General features: G+C 36.9%; 1 protein-coding gene across 2 annotated transcripts in view; it reads left to right on the top strand.

Moving 5' to 3' along the window:
* Positions 1-17913, top strand: part of HOMER1 (homer scaffold protein 1) — a 175166-nt gene that overhangs the window by 56981 nt on the left and 100272 nt on the right. For both annotated transcript variants that reach the window (XM_043969733.1, XM_043969742.1), the window contains exons 2-3: positions 6116-6272; positions 13226-13357. In XM_043969733.1, the coding sequence (XP_043825668.1) occupies positions 6116-6272; positions 13226-13357 (289 nt within the window). The remainder of the gene's footprint in view (positions 1-6115; positions 6273-13225; positions 13358-17913) is intronic.

Below are 17913 nucleotides of genomic sequence, written 5' to 3' on the forward strand. Positions count from 1 at the left end.
CTAGGGGGGGTTTTGGTCGTCAGTCAGCTAGATTTGTTACCTTTTCAATATCTCATCCTGTCTGGTCTAAGGTAAGAAATTAAGAAAGGACCACTTAGAGACCAGGGTGCAAAGAGATGATGAGGAAGATGACTTAAGTTGATTCCTCTGAACTTGAATGCTTTCTAAAAAGACTTCTATCATTTTTGCATTATTTGATTTGTATTTCTAGGTCTTAATGCCTAGTGTGTGTCCCACTCAAAAATTATACACATTATATTACCTTCTACTAATGCCGAGGTATAGTTTAGAATTGGCTCTGGCAGCCCTGAGATTATATGTGTATGATATGGATGCATATACATGCATCTATGTCATGTATTTGTACATGTATGTTATGTGTGTATGCACATAAACACACTTTTACATCTTGAGTTGGTTTATTTTGTTTTTCCTTTTTTTTGTTTTTTTTTTTAAGCTAGATTCACTTTTTAAAAAATTCAACACTCTATAGTAAAATAATGTCACACCAATAGCTGAGTGAAAGTGTGAAGAATTAGACAGTTCTTAAATGCTATGCTCTTTCTTACAGGCAGCCTCTTAAATTTCACTTCTGTGAACTATTAGGGGAAGTATTACAGGAGATTTCTCCTGTAGCATCTTGGTAACTGGAACCAGATGATATGTATCTTAATTAGTTAATGGTCTGTGTCTTGTAAATTGAGAAGCAAAAGATTGGAAGGCAAGCCAAATGAGTTCATTTCAAAGAGGTTTTTCTAGATGGCAGTTTAAATAATTTTTGGACTTCTATCTTGGTTAAAACTTATCTGTTTGCCTTTAAATAGTGTTTTGATGAATTATTAGGCTTTTTGATGTGGTCATCTAACAATGTAATTGAATGGGATTTTTAGTGGTTTCAGTGAAATAGGAATTTTTTTTGGAGAAAAAAATGACTGCATATTTTTATTATAGCTAGAAAATAAAACCCAAATTTTGTACAAAATTATTAAACTTATTAATCCAGGATCTGTACTTGGCTCCATGCTGCAGGTGACACTTTCATTCATGACTTGGGTAAAGGCATGGATTTCAGTCTTATCAAATTTTCAAATGACACAAAGCTAGGAGGGATAAGTAATATGTTAGATCACAGAGCCGGGATCCAAGAGTCTTAACAGGTTAAGATGTTCCACTGAATTTAATAAAACTGAAATTTAATAGGGCAAAGTATAAAATCCTTAAAGCTTGGATGAAAGGTGTAAGGTGAGCCTGTTGCCTAAAAAAATACCTGGGTATGTTGGTGCAATGTGAGTTAGTAGTGTATTATGTCAGTCACAAAAAATTAATGTACTCTTAGGCTGCATTGAGAGGTCATAGTGCCCAGGATTAGGTTTGTGATAGTTCCACTGAATTCTACTCTCGTCAGAACACTTCCAGAATATTGTGTTGAGTCCAAGGTATTCAATTTTAGGAAAGACATTGACAAACAGTAGGGCTACAAGTATGAAGAAGGGATTTAATTTCATACTATGTGGGGATTAGTTAAAAAGAACTGGTGCTATTTAGTCCCAGAGAATAAGAGAAATCCTATCTGGGACATAATAGCTGGCTCAAAGTATTTGAAGCACTATCATGAAGGATTGAACTCGTCGTTGATCCCAAAGGCAAAACTGGGAGCAATGGGTGGAAGTGAGGGAGGAAGCTTTAGACTTTACTTTTTTTTTTAAGGACACTTTTTGATAAATGGAATTATCCTAAATTGGATATTGTGGGCAACCCCCTTCTTCCCCACCTCCACCCCAATAAGCATTTGACAAGCATGCAGTTAGAGGGGGTTCTTGCTAAGCAGAGGATTGATTGAAATGACTTCTTGCGAACCCACATGCTTTGATTGCAGACTAGTGCTCTTTCCAATGTACCACGCTGCCTCCCTCTAGTTTATCAGCCATTTCTTTTACTACCTTTAAAAAAATCAAATTTATATGCAGGGTTGTTATAGGAATGTTCAACAATACGGTGGCATTTCCTGTTAAAGGAGGTATTGAAAAGAAGTCCAGAGTGATTATTTTCCCTGATTTTTATCAGCAAATGGTTTCCAGCAGGAAACATGTTACAAGTGGCTCACCACAAAAATCTATCAAGATTTTGATGGATCTTTTCCCTGCTGTTGGTCCCCAAACCAGCCTTTTAAAGCCATAGTATATATTTGCTGTCAACTAGTTTGACTACTATGAACATACTCACTTTGTGCTAAATCACAAAATTAGTTGTGGAAAACTGTACGAAAGTGCTATTGAATAATGTGAAGTATGTTCCATACATTCTAGTAAGTTGGGGGCACAGTACTGGGCCTGGAGTCAGGAAGACCTAAGTTCAAATTAGGTCTCAAGCATTTATTAGATATGTGACCCTATGCAAATCATTTAACCTCTGTTTACCTTGTTTTCCTCTACTGTAAAATGGGACTAATAGTAGCACTTATTTTCCAGGGTTGTTGTGAGGATCAAATGAGATAATATTTGTAAAGTGTGTATCACAGTGCCTGGCATATAACAAATACTTAATAAATCCTTTTTTTTCTTATATTGTCTGGATTTAATTATATTACAATTAAATTACAGATTACAAATCTGAAATTATCTGATTAGAGATTATTTCTGGAAGGCAGACATCATTAGGAAAAACAAACTTTTTATTAAATAGTAATGTGAAATTTAGCATAATATTTCTTCCTCAAAAGTCCTACTCTGATGTCTCATTGTGGCATGGAATTATCAAAGATTATGTCAAGTGAAGCAGGTCCTACTAAATTTTGGAGACCAATTATGCAACTTCTCCATACTTTTGTTCATCAACCAGCCTAGCTAAATGTAGACTCATCCAACAGGTGTTTTGGCCACAGTAATTCTTGAATACCATTCACTAACTTATAGAGAGATTGTTTTTTTGGCGGGGAGGGGGATAGGAGAACAAATGAATGAGAGTATATAAGAAAGAATATCACAATAAATAATAATAGTGAACATGAATGAGATGAATTCACCCATAAAGGGAAGGAGGGTTGCAAGATGGATTAGAAATTAGAATCCAGCAACAACTTCTTCTTCTTCTTCTTCTTCTTCTTCTTCTTCTTCTTCTTCTTCTTCTTCAAGACACATACTTGAAATAAAAAGATTCATACTGTTAAAATGAAAGGCTGAAACTGAATTTATTATGACTGATGAATTAAAAAAAGAAAGGGTGGCAATTATTTTAGACAGGGTAACAATAAAAATAGTCATGTCTAAAAGAGAACCACAGAAATTGCATTATACTTAAAGGAATAGTAGATAATGAAAAAAATCTAATGCATATAGGTACATGCATATATAGACATATAGTTACATACGTATATATATATATATATATATATACATGTACCAAATGACATGGCATCTAAATAGTGAAAGGAAAAACTAATATAATTGAATGACTTGCCTAGAGTTACATGGTCAAGGATAGTCAGAGGCAGAATTTTAACCCAGACCTCCTTGGTTATAAAGCTGGCTCTATATCCACTATACTATACTTTCAGTTTAATTTTGTAAAAAAAGAAAAGAAATTTTATTTTTAATGGACAGAAAGTACCATCTACTCCCTCACAGTGTCAATTAAGTTCACATTGTAGAGAAAAAGGGAAATGGTATGTTTACTGGCTGGTGTGTATTTGGCAATTCAGCCCTTCAAAAACAGCCTCTATGCCCTAAAAAGTATTTTTGAAACTTTCAGAAACAAAAACTTGAGAGAATTTTGGGCTGTTACTGAAGAGTGGGTCCTCAAGTTATCTTCCTTCCCTGCCACCACTTCCCTAATAAAAAAATCCCTATGTGATATTTTTGAAGGCTGAAGCAAGTAAAGAGATGTGAAACATTCAGTGACCTGAAATGAAATCAATTTGCCAAGAAATTGAACTTGCTTAATCTATTTTTAACATTTTGCTTTCCCACTACCACTTGCATTTCTTCATTCATTTATAGATTTAAAAAATATTAAATATTGCCAATTAAAAATTCTCTCCATAAGACCATAAGATTTTTAGAAAGGAAATCTATTATGCATAGAAAATACAATCAGTTTTAGACTTTAGAAAAAGATTGCTTAAAATGTTGTTTGAGAAAGGAAGTGTTGGACTCAGATTTTGAAAAAATAACATTCTAGAGTTTTTGTTGGATAAAAGCAAATGCCACAAAGGAAATTAAACCTTTTTACTATATACAAAAATAAATCCGATGAATTTGGCAATCCATAATATATCAATAGTTCTTTTTTTGTTGTTGTTTTTTTTGGGGGGGGGTTTTGTGGGGCAATGGGGGTTAAGTGACTTGCCCAGGGTCACACAGCCAGTAAGTATCCAGTGTCTGAGGCTGGATTTGAACTCAGGGACTTCTGAATCCAGGGCCGGTGCTTTATCCACTGCGCCACCTAGCTGCCCCCTTCAATAGTTCTTTTTAAAAATATAATTTGTACTTAAAAATGTTGTATGTTTATTTCAAAAATAATACTTAACAAAAACTAGACTTAATTTGTCAGAATGCAATTTTTAGATCCAACTTGTTCATCCTCTCCAGTGACTTGCTTTGAGCAGCTTTGTTCCCCATTTAAAAAAAAATGTGTTTCATTGATGTTCTCTCTCTTTTTAAATATCACCATCACTTCCTAGTGACACATTCTCCCATCCCTTCTGCCCTAAACCAAACCTTCATTTGGAACAAATTAAGCATACAAATGAACACCTTGGTCATGTCTGACACTATGTCTCATTTTGCACTTATAATCTATGACCTTTGCCGAAAGGAGGAAGGTGTACTTCACTGCTAGTCTAATGAGGTGAAGAATATTATGTGTGTTGTTGTTTTTGTTTTGTTTTGAGAAGAGTACTGAGAAAATGAAACTTTTTATTTTTAAGTTACTGAATTGGGGCAGTGCAGCTTTGGAGGAAAGATCTTACTCTGGATACGGACCTAAAAGAATCCTTCTCCATGTAGCTTTCAGTGTGATTTGAAGGGGGTCACTTCACCTCTCTGGGCCTCAGTTGTTTTGGTTTTTTTGGTTTTTTTTGTAAATGAGGGTGTGGGATTACATGATTTCTTCTAGCTATGGAGGCTATGATTCTAATAGATCATGCATATGATTAATGCTTGAAAAGTGCCAATTACTTTTTAAGACTTTTCATGGGCAGAGCTTTGAGTGAATTAGACATGTATCCTAGTCACTGAGGGTTAGCCAAAACATAATTCAACTAGTATAATTGTTTCAGATTACAACTCATAAGTTAAAAATCAGAATATTAAAATTTAAAGAGAAAAAGATTTAACAAGTGAATTCTTCCTTTTGATTCACTAATATACTTGTATTAAAAATTAACTATTGTATTAATTCACAATTAGGATTTTAGTAGATAAAAACAGCTAATTTTTATAGAGCACTTTTAAGATTTGCAAAGCACTTTTTGTGTGATCTCATTTGATCCTCACAACAACCCTGTGATATAGGTATTACCGTTATCCCCATTTCACAGAAAAAGAAACTGAAGCCAACATAGTTTAAGTGACTTGCCTAGGTTACACAAAACTAGTAAGTATCTGAGGCAGAACTTGAACTTGTGTCTTCCTGACACCAAGTTCAGCATTCTAAGCCTGGAGATGAAGAAACAGCTTAAAAGTGTGTGTGTGTGTGTGTGTGTGTATTTAGCTATATTTTAAGATCCAAAGTTTTAAATGTCTATAGAGTACATCACTGTACACTCTCAGATGACTACACAGGTAACCTTTTTTCCTTGTTATGCCTTATTTTTATTTATTTATTTATTTGTTTGTTTTTGGTGGGGCAGTGAGGGTTAAGTGATTTGCCCAGGGTTGTACAGCTAGTGAGTGTCAAGTGTCTGAGGCCAGATTTGAACTCACGTCCTCCTGAATTCAGGGCCGTGCCACCTAGCTGCCCCCCGTTGATATACTTTATCTGTATAATATTAAATTGTGGTAAACCCTCATGCTTACTATGATGGGATTTTTAAAAAAGGTTTGGGGACATCTTATATAGTGGTTCTTTTCACTGTAGCTTCTAATCAGATTGATTATTGTTACTTTCTGTCCATCAGGGAACAACCCATCTTCAGCACTCGAGCTCATGTCTTCCAGATTGACCCAAACACAAAGAAAAACTGGGTTCCCACCAGCAAGCATGCAGTTACCGTGTCCTACTTCTACGACAGCACAAGAAATGTGTATAGAATAATCAGCTTAGATGGCTCAAAGGTTGGTTCTGTTATTTTCTTTTGTATATTACCACCATGTTCTTGATGCTATAGTATTAAACATTAATTTTTTTAAAGTATTAATTTTTAAGTATTAAAATATTTTAAATATTAAAGTATTTTAAGTATTAAAAACACTTTAAAAAGCATTACCATCATTGATTCTTTGGGTAATGAAAAAGTTTATAATAACTAAGTTAGTTTGGTCAGTATACCTACTACACTTATAGATACCAGAACATTTAGTAGATTTAACATTGTTTACTTTGGATAAACTTTCAGCCTATTGGAACCTATAAGAATCTTAGATTATCTTGGAGCCTATAATTAATATTATACTCTGCACACCTCATGTCTGAAACATAAAGGCAAAATTTCAGAATATTTAAATTTTGGTCAGTTTCTCTATAATTGTGAATATTAAAGTATATCTCATATGTTTTATACTTATATTAAAGTTGTGTGATATAGCTGAATATGAAATTTGCAATATAACATTATATAGAATTGGTGGGGTGGAATCATAAGCAGTGTGACCTTGGGCAAGTCATTCCCTGTTCTAAAACTTGGTTTCCTAATCTTTTAAATAAAGGAATTGGACTATGTGATGTCCCAAGGTCCTATTATGCCCCTCTTTTCTCTTCTAACCTCATAACTTTCCTACTTTACATCACTCTTCTTTCAATGAATCATATATTTACTGCCTTCTGATCATTTCTTCATGATTGTTTTTACTGTGTGATTCTTGTATTATACGTTAAATGCCCTGTCACCTACACTAGATTGTAAGATTCTTAAGGGCAGGATCTTTGAGACTTCTCTGTATGCGTCCCAGTAACTTGAACATCATTAATGAATGTGAGTATTTTTATTAATTGATTTGACTTTAATTTTCTTTTATTAGAATGATGCATGGCCATTGGGAAAATGATTTGGAGATAGCTTTTGGTTAGCTTCTGTGAAGGTTTATTGAGTCACTATTCTTGTTCTTTATTCTGTATATGTTCATTTGAGTGGAATACACAGACCTGGAATATAAAACAGGTTTACTCTGTTCCCTAGTGTTAGCTCTGTAGTCATATGTACCTGGTTTATTGGAGCAGTTAGGTGGCTCATTGGATAGAGTGCCAGACCTAGTCAGGAACACTTATCTTCCTGAGTTCAAATCTGGCCTTAGATACATAGTAGCTATGTGATCCAAGGCAAGTCACTTAACCCTGTTTGCCTCAGATTCCTTATCTGTAAAATGAGCTAGTTAAGGAAATGGCAAAAGCACTCCAGTATATTTGCCAAGAAAACCCCAAATGGGGTCACAAAGAGTTGGACTGAATACCACCACCGACAACACACTGGTTTCTCTTCTGTCCTGAACTGTCCTTTGGAGCTTTGACATTTGTAGGTGGTAGTTAAAAAGGAACAGACATTGGGGGCAGCTAGGTGGCGCAGTGGATAAAGCACCGGCCCTGGATGCAGGAGTACCTGAGTTCAAATCCGACCTCAGACACTTGACACTTACTAGCTGTGTGACCCTGGGCAAGTCACTTAACCCCAATTGCTTCACAAAAAAAAAAAAAAAAAGGAACAGACATTGATGGGAACAGAATTCCTAGTATGCAAGGAGAGAAACCACATGGAAGTATCTTGAGTAGACTTCATATTAACCAAACTTTCACCTGAAGAATAAAAGCCCTTCAGTGACTTATTTTCAAGAAGCTCTTACCTAGAAAGCAGTTCTGGTGAGTCAGTCATCAAATAGAACTTCTTGAGGGTCACATTAAAATATGGTAAGATACTACTGTTTTGGTTTCTTTCTTTTGACTGAAGTACCAAAGACTATCTTTTCCTGTTTTGTTTTTGTTGCTTAAGTGTTTTTCAGTCATATCTGACTCTCTGTGACCCCATTTGGGATTTTCTTGGCAAAGATACTAGAGTGGTTTTCCATTTCTTTCTTGAGATCATTTTACAGATGAGGAAACTGAGGCAAACAAGGTTAAGTGACTTGCCCAGGCTCACACAGCTAGTAAGTGTCTGAGGCCAGATTCGAACTCAGGAAGATGAGTCTTCTTGATGCCACACCTAGCACTCTGTACACTGAGCCACTTAGCTGTCCTTTTCCTATATAGAATTATTCAATCTGGTACCTTTTTTGTGATGACAGGGAGTTTGATATCCTTTTTTAAAAAATTAAATTTCCTTTAATAGTTAATCTGGTTGGTTTTCTATTGTATATACTATTCTTTTAGTTAGTTCTTAAATGGATACTGTGAACTAAAGCTCTTTTTAGTTCTAAACCTATGAACTACTGCAGAGCACTGCAGTGATGACTGCACTTTTTTCTGACATCGCAATTTATTTCTTTTATAAGAATGTTTGAGCCGTCTCTTTCTCTGTTAAGCACCTGATCGAGTGATGAAAATCTCCTCAGAATACCCATACCTCGAAAACATAATCTGAGTCTTCTCACTACAGGCCTTTTACTTCACTGTGAATCTAATCTTTGCTTTAAGGCCTTCTAGTAAGGTTGTAAAAACATCAATTTGGTTAAATGCCACAATTGGTATACTATACTTCTATCTGTAATGATACAGCATTTCTAAATTTATTGCTTAGAGGAAAAAACAGCTGGATAGGAAAATGGGGAAGGTGTGTGTATATGTGTATATATATTTATTTTTTTTTTTTAGGTTATGCTGCTATCTAAGGACATTTAAGAATTCAATAAAAGTGTATTTATGTGAGCATCAGCACATTCAAAATTTCCTTCAAGGTTAAAACAAACTCAGAGTCAATGGGTCAGAGATATGCTGGGTTACAAAAAGGTCAGAAATGAAGATTGCATTGAAATTTCAAGTTCTTTACAACTACTGTAGTCTCTTTTCTGCTTCTTGTTATATTTCTATCCTTGAGAACTGATATGATTTTTTAAAAAATGCTCATTTCCCTCTATTCCCCAAAAAGTGTTTGTAGACTAAGGGTAATGGCTGGAAATGACAATTTTATTTATTTATTTTTTTAGTGAGGCAATTGGGGTTAAGTGACTTGCCCAGGGTCACACAGCTAGTAAGTGTTAAGTGTCTGAGGCCGGATTTGAACCCAGGTACTCTTGACTCCAGGGCCGGTGCTCTATCCACTGCGCCACCTAGCTGCCCCACCATGGAAATGACAATATTAAAATAGAGTCACTTGGGTTGACTAGGGAAAGGGAATCAATGATACTCCATTTTGAGAGGCAATGAGATACTAGTGGAAAGGGCAGTGGATTTGGAATTGGAGCACTGCCTTTGACAAAATCCAGTTGGACCTTGTTTTTCTCATCTGTAAAATGAAGAGTTTGGACTACATGGCCCCTGAGCATCCCCCAGCTCTGAATCAGCAGTCCTGTAAAGAGAAGGCACTGTGAAAATTGGCTGTTATAAGAACCTTAAGAACAAGGACAAGATTGAAGAGATAAAAGCTGTACTGAGCCAGGTAGAATGGTTTTGTCTAATGCCCTGGAAGCAGCCAATATACCATTGGACATCTGCTGTAGGTAGCCAAGGCCTGAGTTGAAGATAGTGTTGAAAAGGTACATATCTCACCTTCTCCATTCCATCTCTTCTCCTGAGAAGGAGTAAGAAAGATTTTACTCCCTCTCAGATCTTAGTCCATTCTAGGAAAAGAGAATCGTGGCACCATAGTCTTGGCCAAGGAATTTTTAGAGAGGTGACAGGAGACACCAATCTGTATAGATAAGTGAGCCACTTACATCTTTTCCTCTCTTTTATCAGTATGTTTCATTAAACTCTTTGGAGATATAATGTATATTCTAGAACCTAAATCTCCCTTTTTCTCACCTCTGGCCCTCTCCCTGTCATTCCAAAGCTGAGAATGAGCCATCAGAACAAACCTTTGTCAATAAGGTTCTTAGCATAGTAAATAAAAGAAGACAAACATACAAACAGTTTCAGTTGTCTTGACCTAAAAATAGTGATGTTTGAGAATGTTGCCTGAAACCTTAAGGAAGCCAACCATTGGAGTGAAGTAAACTCATATCCCCTGCACAGTGAACTTGATTGAAGTCATCAGGGCCATGATTTGGGCCAAGGAATTTCAAGAGAAGTGACAAGAGACACCAATCTCTATAGAGAAGAGAAATTAATGGACTATGTATCATTGGTTTCTTTTCCATTTTCCTTCTTGTATAATTTTTTCTCATGTTAGATGATTAGGGTGACAACATAAAGGATCTAAAAATCTTAAATGTTTTTCTTTTCAATATGTGTGTGCTTATGGTGCTGTTCAATTTTTAGGTTATTCAAAGGGAGGTATTATGGTACAGTAGAAAATGTGTTAGTTCTGGAATTGGGGGACCTGGGATCAAATCCTGCCTTGACCATGTACCGATATGATCTTAGGTAGGTCACTTAATTTCCATGGTGTCAATTTCCTCAAATGTCAAATGAGGGAATTGGACTACTTGGCCTCTGAAGTCCCCTCTGAGTATTTCAAAATAAATAACAAATCCAGAGTACGAAGGAAGCATTGAAAAGCCATCCAGATTCCTTACTTTATCTTTATTTGCCTAGAACTCTTTCCACTTTTCTATGCCATTGCTGAGAATGGACCATACTTTCCCCCATATAGATACAGATACAGATACAATGCACCAGCCCAAATGAACATAAGGTGGCTGATTCATAACCTCCCTAGGGTAGGAAAGTAATTAGATGTTTTGGTTTTAAAAGACTTTTTCCTTGTTACCACAGACTAGAATAAACAAAGACCCTATTTATGTCAAGGGCATAATTAAGGCAAAGTAAGTGACAATACCCTTTTGTTCATTTTAGACCAGTGATTTCATTGTTGGAAGGGGACTTCAGATGAGGGAACTTCTTCCTACCAGTGTGGTTTTGCAACTTAGAAAGTTTCTTGGAAGACTGGGATTTAAGTAACTTATTAAGGGCCATTAATTCTAAAGCCAGTGTGTGTCTAAGGAAGGATTTAAGCCCTTGTCCTCCTGAGTTTGGGTCTGGATCTTTCTCCACTGTCCTGTGACCAGAAAATAAGATTTAAAAAAAATATATTCTTCATTTTGGATGATCTACCTGACGTTAAGTATCTTTTTTTTTTTTTAAGTGAGGCAATTGGGGTTAAGTGACTTGCCCAGGGTCACACAACTAGTAAGTGTTAAGTGTCTGAGGCCGGATTTGAACTCAGGTACTACTGACTCCAGGGCCGGTGCTCTATCCACAGTGCCACCTAGCTGCCCCATGATGTTAAGTATCTTAAGAGTAGAGATACTACGTCTTTACATTTCAGAAACAAGTGTTCTGCTGTCCCTAGACTACAATAAAATCTGAAGCTTTTCTGGCTCTCTCACTGATGTGTTTCCTGCTCTTCATCTATTCGCTGATGATAAATGATCCTTCTAAGCATTTATTGGTAAAGCTTTGGGGAGCTATAGTTAAGATAAGGCTGACCTAAATGATACTATTATAAGATTCCTTATTTTCTTCAGAGAAGTTAAAATGTATGTTGAATCTTAATGAGGAAATCTTTTTGAAGAGCTCTAAATAAGACTTTAAATTATAGAAGAAGGTGAGTATCTAAGTTAGGTGGGTGGGGCTACCTGGTATAATAGAATCTTATTGTGCTGGGAGGATCTAGTCTGGACCCTTGCCCTAGTTAGCTGTGTGACCTTCTATAAGTCATTTCACTTTCTTGGTTCATCAGTTTTCATCTGTAACATGAAGGAGTTGGATGAGATGACATCTAAGGTCCTTTCTATTATTATTATTATTATTATTATTATGCAAACTAGAAAATAAAGGTCCTACGAATTGGATGAAGTTTGGAATAAACCATCATTTTCTTAATAAAGTTTGTATTTGAGATGCATATAATGAAATGTATATGTAATAGACAAATTGGATAAAATAGAACTTTAAATATTTAAATGTTTTGATATTTTTTATCTATGTGGAAACCTCCAATCTCTTGAGTTGTTTTTTTTTTATTTTGGGATTATTGAGGATAGCTAAGTCATTCACAGTTGTTCATTGTATAGTATTGGTGTTACTGTGTACAATGATTTTGGTGGACATTAGACAGTTGACTAAAAATAGTTGGATTCTGCATACCCACAGGACTGGAATTAGGTCCCTTACATTGGGCTTATATAGTTACATTAATCTTGGTTCCTATTGGTTATCACTCAGTTAACATAGACTACAATTACAGTGGACTACTTGTCATAGGAATATGAGTTTTCTATAAATTGCTAAGGAGAAATTAAAGTTTTTTGTTGTAATGAATTTTTTGTTGTTGTAATGAATTTTTAAAATAATACATTCTGGAAAATGAAGGCATATTTCCTTTTTTCAAGCAATAAATAAAGAAAAATACATTAAACAGAATATTTAGGGATTTCTTTAATTTTTATACTAGTTCAGTTCTCTGGAATATGGTGTTAATGAGCTTGTGGGTTTGATCCTCCATATGGTCCAGTTATCTTCCCAAAGTAATACTCCTACAGACTTTTACCCTTAACCCCAACAGCTGTCTTAAAAATAATATAAGAGGAATGGATGAGAGTATGTGCATAGCTTGTTGGAATTAGTCACTGCTGTGAAAAGATCTCAGATTGTATGTCCTACTAATAGTGGGTGAATAGTATTATTTTGTGTATATAGGACAAAGAACATAATATCTGTTTTTGTTCATAACCCTTGCCCTTACTTTCTCCTCTAGCTTTTTAAAATTTAATCTTGTTTTAGTTATTTTACTTTGCCAGGTCAAACCTTCAGAGGGGAAAGGAAGAGGTGAGACACTTTAAAATTGTCCTATTTCAAAAATCATTCAGTTGAAATATTTAATGGGGAAGGAAGTAGTATTCAGTAGTTAAAATGCCTTGGTCTTGTGTAACTGTGTTCAAAGTTTGATTTGCTATTCAGATGATTTTATTTTCTTTTTCAGGCAATAATAAATAGCACCATCACCCCAAACATGACATTCACTAAAACATCTCAGAAGTTTGGCCAATGGGCAGACAGCAGGGCAAATACTGTGTATGGTTTGGGATTCTCCTCTGAGCATCATCTTACAAAAGTAAGTTAAATTATTAACCCTAATTGAAAATCTCTTAATTTTAGTCCTCAGAAAATTTAAACAATACATTATATTAAATTTATTACAAGATTCAGAAAACAAAGATAGTGGGTTTTTTTGAGGGTCCTAACTCTGGGGCATACAGTAGTTAAACCAGAGATTATAAAATCAGTCAACCAACAAGCATTTATCAAGTGTCTACTATCAAGTTCCAGGCATCATACTAGGAAATGGAGATACAGAGGTAAAAATAAAATAGTCCTTGATCACTTCGAGTTTGTAGTCTAACAGGGGAAGCATGTATACCATTATGTAAATACAAACTACATATGTGTAATTTGGGGAGCTCAGGAAATACGGCACTTGAGCTACGATGACTAGATGGTGCAGTGGATAGAGCATCAGGCCTGGAATCAGGAAGACTCATCTTCCTGAGCAAAAATCTGCCCTCAGACACTTAATAGCTGTATGACCCTGGGCAAGTCACTTAACCCCGTCTGCCTCAGTTTCCTTGTCTGACAAATGAGCTGGAGAAGGAAATGGCAAACCCCTTCAGTATCTCTGCCAGAAAACCCCAAATGGGGTCATGAAGGGTCAGACACGACTGAAATGATTGGACAACAACTTGAGCTGAACTTTGAAAGAAGCTAGGGTTTTCACAAGGTAGAGATGGGGAGTGAGTGCATCCCAGGGATGGCAGACAGCCAATACAAAGGCCCAGATATGAGGGATAGAGTGCTGTATACAAGAAACAGCAAGCTAGTCTAGTTTGGACCATGGGGGTTGTAGAGGCAGTAATGTATATTTAAACTGGAACTAGCTTGTGAAGGGTTACAAATCCTAAACAGAGGTGCTTATAATTTCTTCTAGAAATCAGGGTTCTATTAGTTTTTTTTTTTTTTTTCGGGGCAGCGAGGGTTAAGTGACTTGTCCAGGGTCACACAGTTAATAAATGCCAATTGTCTGAGGCTGGATTTGAACTCAGGGCCTCCTGAATCCAGGGCTAGTGCTTTATCCACTGTGCCACCTTAGCTGCTCCCCTCCATTAGTTTTTTGAGAGGCAAATCTTGTAGTCTGACATACTTTTGGAATGTTGCTTTGGCAACTGTAAGGAATAAGGATTCAAAAGAAAAAATATTTGAAGCAGCAATACTAATTAGGAGGTTATTGTAGTAAACCAAAGGAAAAAAGGAGTAAGGACTTGATCTAGGGCAGTGGCCATGTGAGTGGAGGAAAGGGGATGCATTTGAGAAACATTTTAGAATGAGAATGAACAGGAGGACTTGGATTGGTGGAGGGGGAGTGATTGATCAAGAAGGAAGAATTGAGGATGATTCATGTTGTGGATCTGAAAGATTAGAAACATGATGCCTTCACATTTTTTATTTTATTATTTTTTGGTGAGGCATTTGGGGTTAAGTAACTTGCCCAGGGTCACACAGCTAGTAAGTGTTATGTGTCTGAGGCCAGATTTGAACTCAGGTCCTCCTGACTCCAATGTCGGTGATCTATCCACTGCGCCACCTAGCTGCCCTTGCTGCCTTCACCTTTAATAGGGAAATTTGGAAGAGGTGTGGGTTTTGGGGGGGGGGAAAGATAAGTTTGAAATGCTTATGGGACTTCCAGTAGCACTTAATCCTATATGCAATTGGTGATAAGGAAACAAAGGTCAGTAGAAAGGTTAGGGCAGAAGTAGGAGTCATACACATAGAGAAGTTGAGATCACTGAGAGAAGAGGATAAAGAGAGAAGAGGGCCCTTAAAAATCTAAAGGTACATCCATAATTAGGGATAATAACATACATGCATCATGATGCAACAAAGAGTGTGGAAGAGTAGCCAGACAGGTAGGAAGAAAGAACCAAGAGAGGGCAGTGTCACCAAAACCCAGAGTGGGGAGAGAACATTCAGGAAGAAAAGGTGGTCATAAGTGCCTCATGCTTTGGCGGTTAAGAAGGATAAGGACAACAAAAAACCCACTGGATTTGGCAATTATGAGGTGATTGGTAACTTGAATTTGTGGAGTGAGGCCAGAAGCCAGATAGCAAGAATTTGAGAAATGAAAGAGGAAAGGAAGGGGAGGACAAGATTGTACACAGCTTGGCTATGGAAAGGATAAATATGAGGAGACAGCAAGGTCATGTATAGAATGGTAGGGGAGGCAGCTAGGTGGCACAGTGGATAAAGCACTGGCCCTGGATTCAGGAGGACCTGAGTTAAAATCCAGCCTCAGATGCTTGACACTTACTAGCTGTGTGATCCTGGGCAAATCACTTAACCTCAATTGCCCCACGAAAGAAAAAAAAAAAGAATGGTAGGATCAAGTGAGGGTTTTTTAAGGATGAGAGTGTCTTGGGCATGCTTATAGGCAATAGGGAAGGACCCAGTAGATAGAGGCTGAAGATTTAAGAATAGCATAGGCTTGGGTTCAAGGATACAAGTAGAGGGGTCAGCCTTGGAGAAGAAAAAGGTCCTGTCTTCATCAGAGACTGGAGTGAAAGAGGAAAGAATGGGGGGCGGGGCATGTCAGAAGGTTTTGAGATGCTGAGTGGAGGAGGAAAGGGAATTCATGGTACATGGCCTTCTGTTTTCTCAATAAAGAATGAGGTAAGGCCTACTATTCAAGGTGTGGTGCATGGGACACTTGAAGAAAGAATAGAAAACTTGGAAAGGCTATTGTGGGGAATGTATTTAGAGAGCTCGTTATAATCATGGGGTCATAGATATAGATCTGGAAGGGACCTTAGAGCTCATTGCCCACATCTTACTAATCAAGAAACTTGGGACAAGAGAAATAAGGTGATGTGCCCAAAGTCATATAGGTAGTAAGTAGTGGAACTAGGATTTGAGTCCTGGTTCTTTGACTCAATAGGTGACATGACAAATTGAATAGAGAACTGGCCTTGAAGCCAGGAAGATCTGGCTTCAAATCTCTCCTCTGATACAGATTGAGTATGGATGGGACCCTGGGCAAGTCACGTCACCTTTAGGAGTACAAGATTCAGACTGTATGCTGACCTGCATTAATAGAGGGAATTTTTCCTCCTGGGAGTTCTCTGTACCACTGAAAACACAGGTCCACTGCCTGTCTCCCATGATTCAATGATCTGTTGCTTTCTGAACTCACATCTAAGCCCTCCAGAAAAGATGACTAATTTCTGTCGGAAAGTACACTGGCATAGAATTAGGAGGATTGTCTTGTCACATCTGGAGGATTCATTTGGATGAAATAATCATTCATTCAGTGCCTTTGATCTGCAAAACACTTTCTCTGTTGGGGATATAAAGATGTTGAGGTATAGCCCTTGCCTTCAAAGAGTTTACAATCTACTGGTCTGTTACAAATTCATTGTTTGCCCAGAAAATGTGCCTGTGACAAACTCTGAATAGGATGGTTTATATCTGACAATCCACTTTTGCATTTAACATGATAATGGCAAAACAATAGAGGAAGTTCAGCATTTTTGTTGTTGTTTGATCTATTCTGTGGTTCTTTTCTGTTTTCTTTAGGTCTCTTTTCCAAGTCCTTCATTTCCCTAGATTTTAATTTTCTCAAGTCTTGCATTGGACATGGATCCTTTCAGATGTTGTTCCAAAATCATCTTGGGGAATGGTGTTTCTGTGTTTTGGCCTGAAGGCTAGACTATTTCATGGCTAACTTATAAAAGTTATATGAAGCCTAGTGTGTGTTCTTCCTTGGGATGAAATCCATGGATGATCTCTCTCGTCTTTTCATTTCAAACCATCTTGTTCTCCAGCTGGAGAGTTTTTCGGCAAAACACCCTCTTATAGCCCTTAAAGTAGAGTTTTTCATGAAGTAAAGTGTGTAATATATTTTAAAACAGATAGATTAATAATGTGAACCATAGAGATTAGTAGATCTCTGAATAAAGCAACAAGGAGATTTTTCAGTCTTCATTTACTCCCAAAGCTTCACAACAAATATCAATATGGGATTTATTCCAACAAGCAAGATACTTGCTGTTCATGTTTTAGAAAAAGCCAACTTCTCAGTAACTAATTTGCTCATAGCCGGCATAGGGATAATCATACCTGCAACCTAACAGTAGAATATTTGGATTCTTTATTATGGGAAGCAGACAGGAAAGAATTAGAAAGCATGTCCTTTTTTTTTTTTTTTTAAAGGAAATTCCAATGATGTCTGATCCTCACAAGGTCTCTTTTTTTTTTTTTTTAGTGAGGCAATTGGGGTTTAGTGACTTGCCCAGGGTCACACAGCTAGTAAGTGTCAAGTGTGTGAGGCCGGATTTGAACTCAGGTACTCCTGACTCCAGGGCCGGTGCTCTATCCACTGTGCCATCTAGCTGCCCCCTCACAAGGTCTTAAAATAATTTTTTAAAATATATAGGATGGGGGCAGCTAGGTGGCACAGTGGATAGAGCACCGGCCCTGGAGTCAGGAGTACCTGAGTTCAAATCCGGCCTCAGACACTTGACACTTACTAGCTGTGTGACCCTGGGCAAGTCACTTAATCCCCATTGCCCCGCCCTCCCCCAAAATACATACATACATACATACATACATACATACATACAT

This window comes from Dromiciops gliroides, chromosome 1, assembly GCF_019393635.1.
Source record: "Dromiciops gliroides isolate mDroGli1 chromosome 1, mDroGli1.pri, whole genome shotgun sequence".
Taxonomy (NCBI): domain Eukaryota; kingdom Metazoa; phylum Chordata; class Mammalia; order Microbiotheria; family Microbiotheriidae; genus Dromiciops; species Dromiciops gliroides.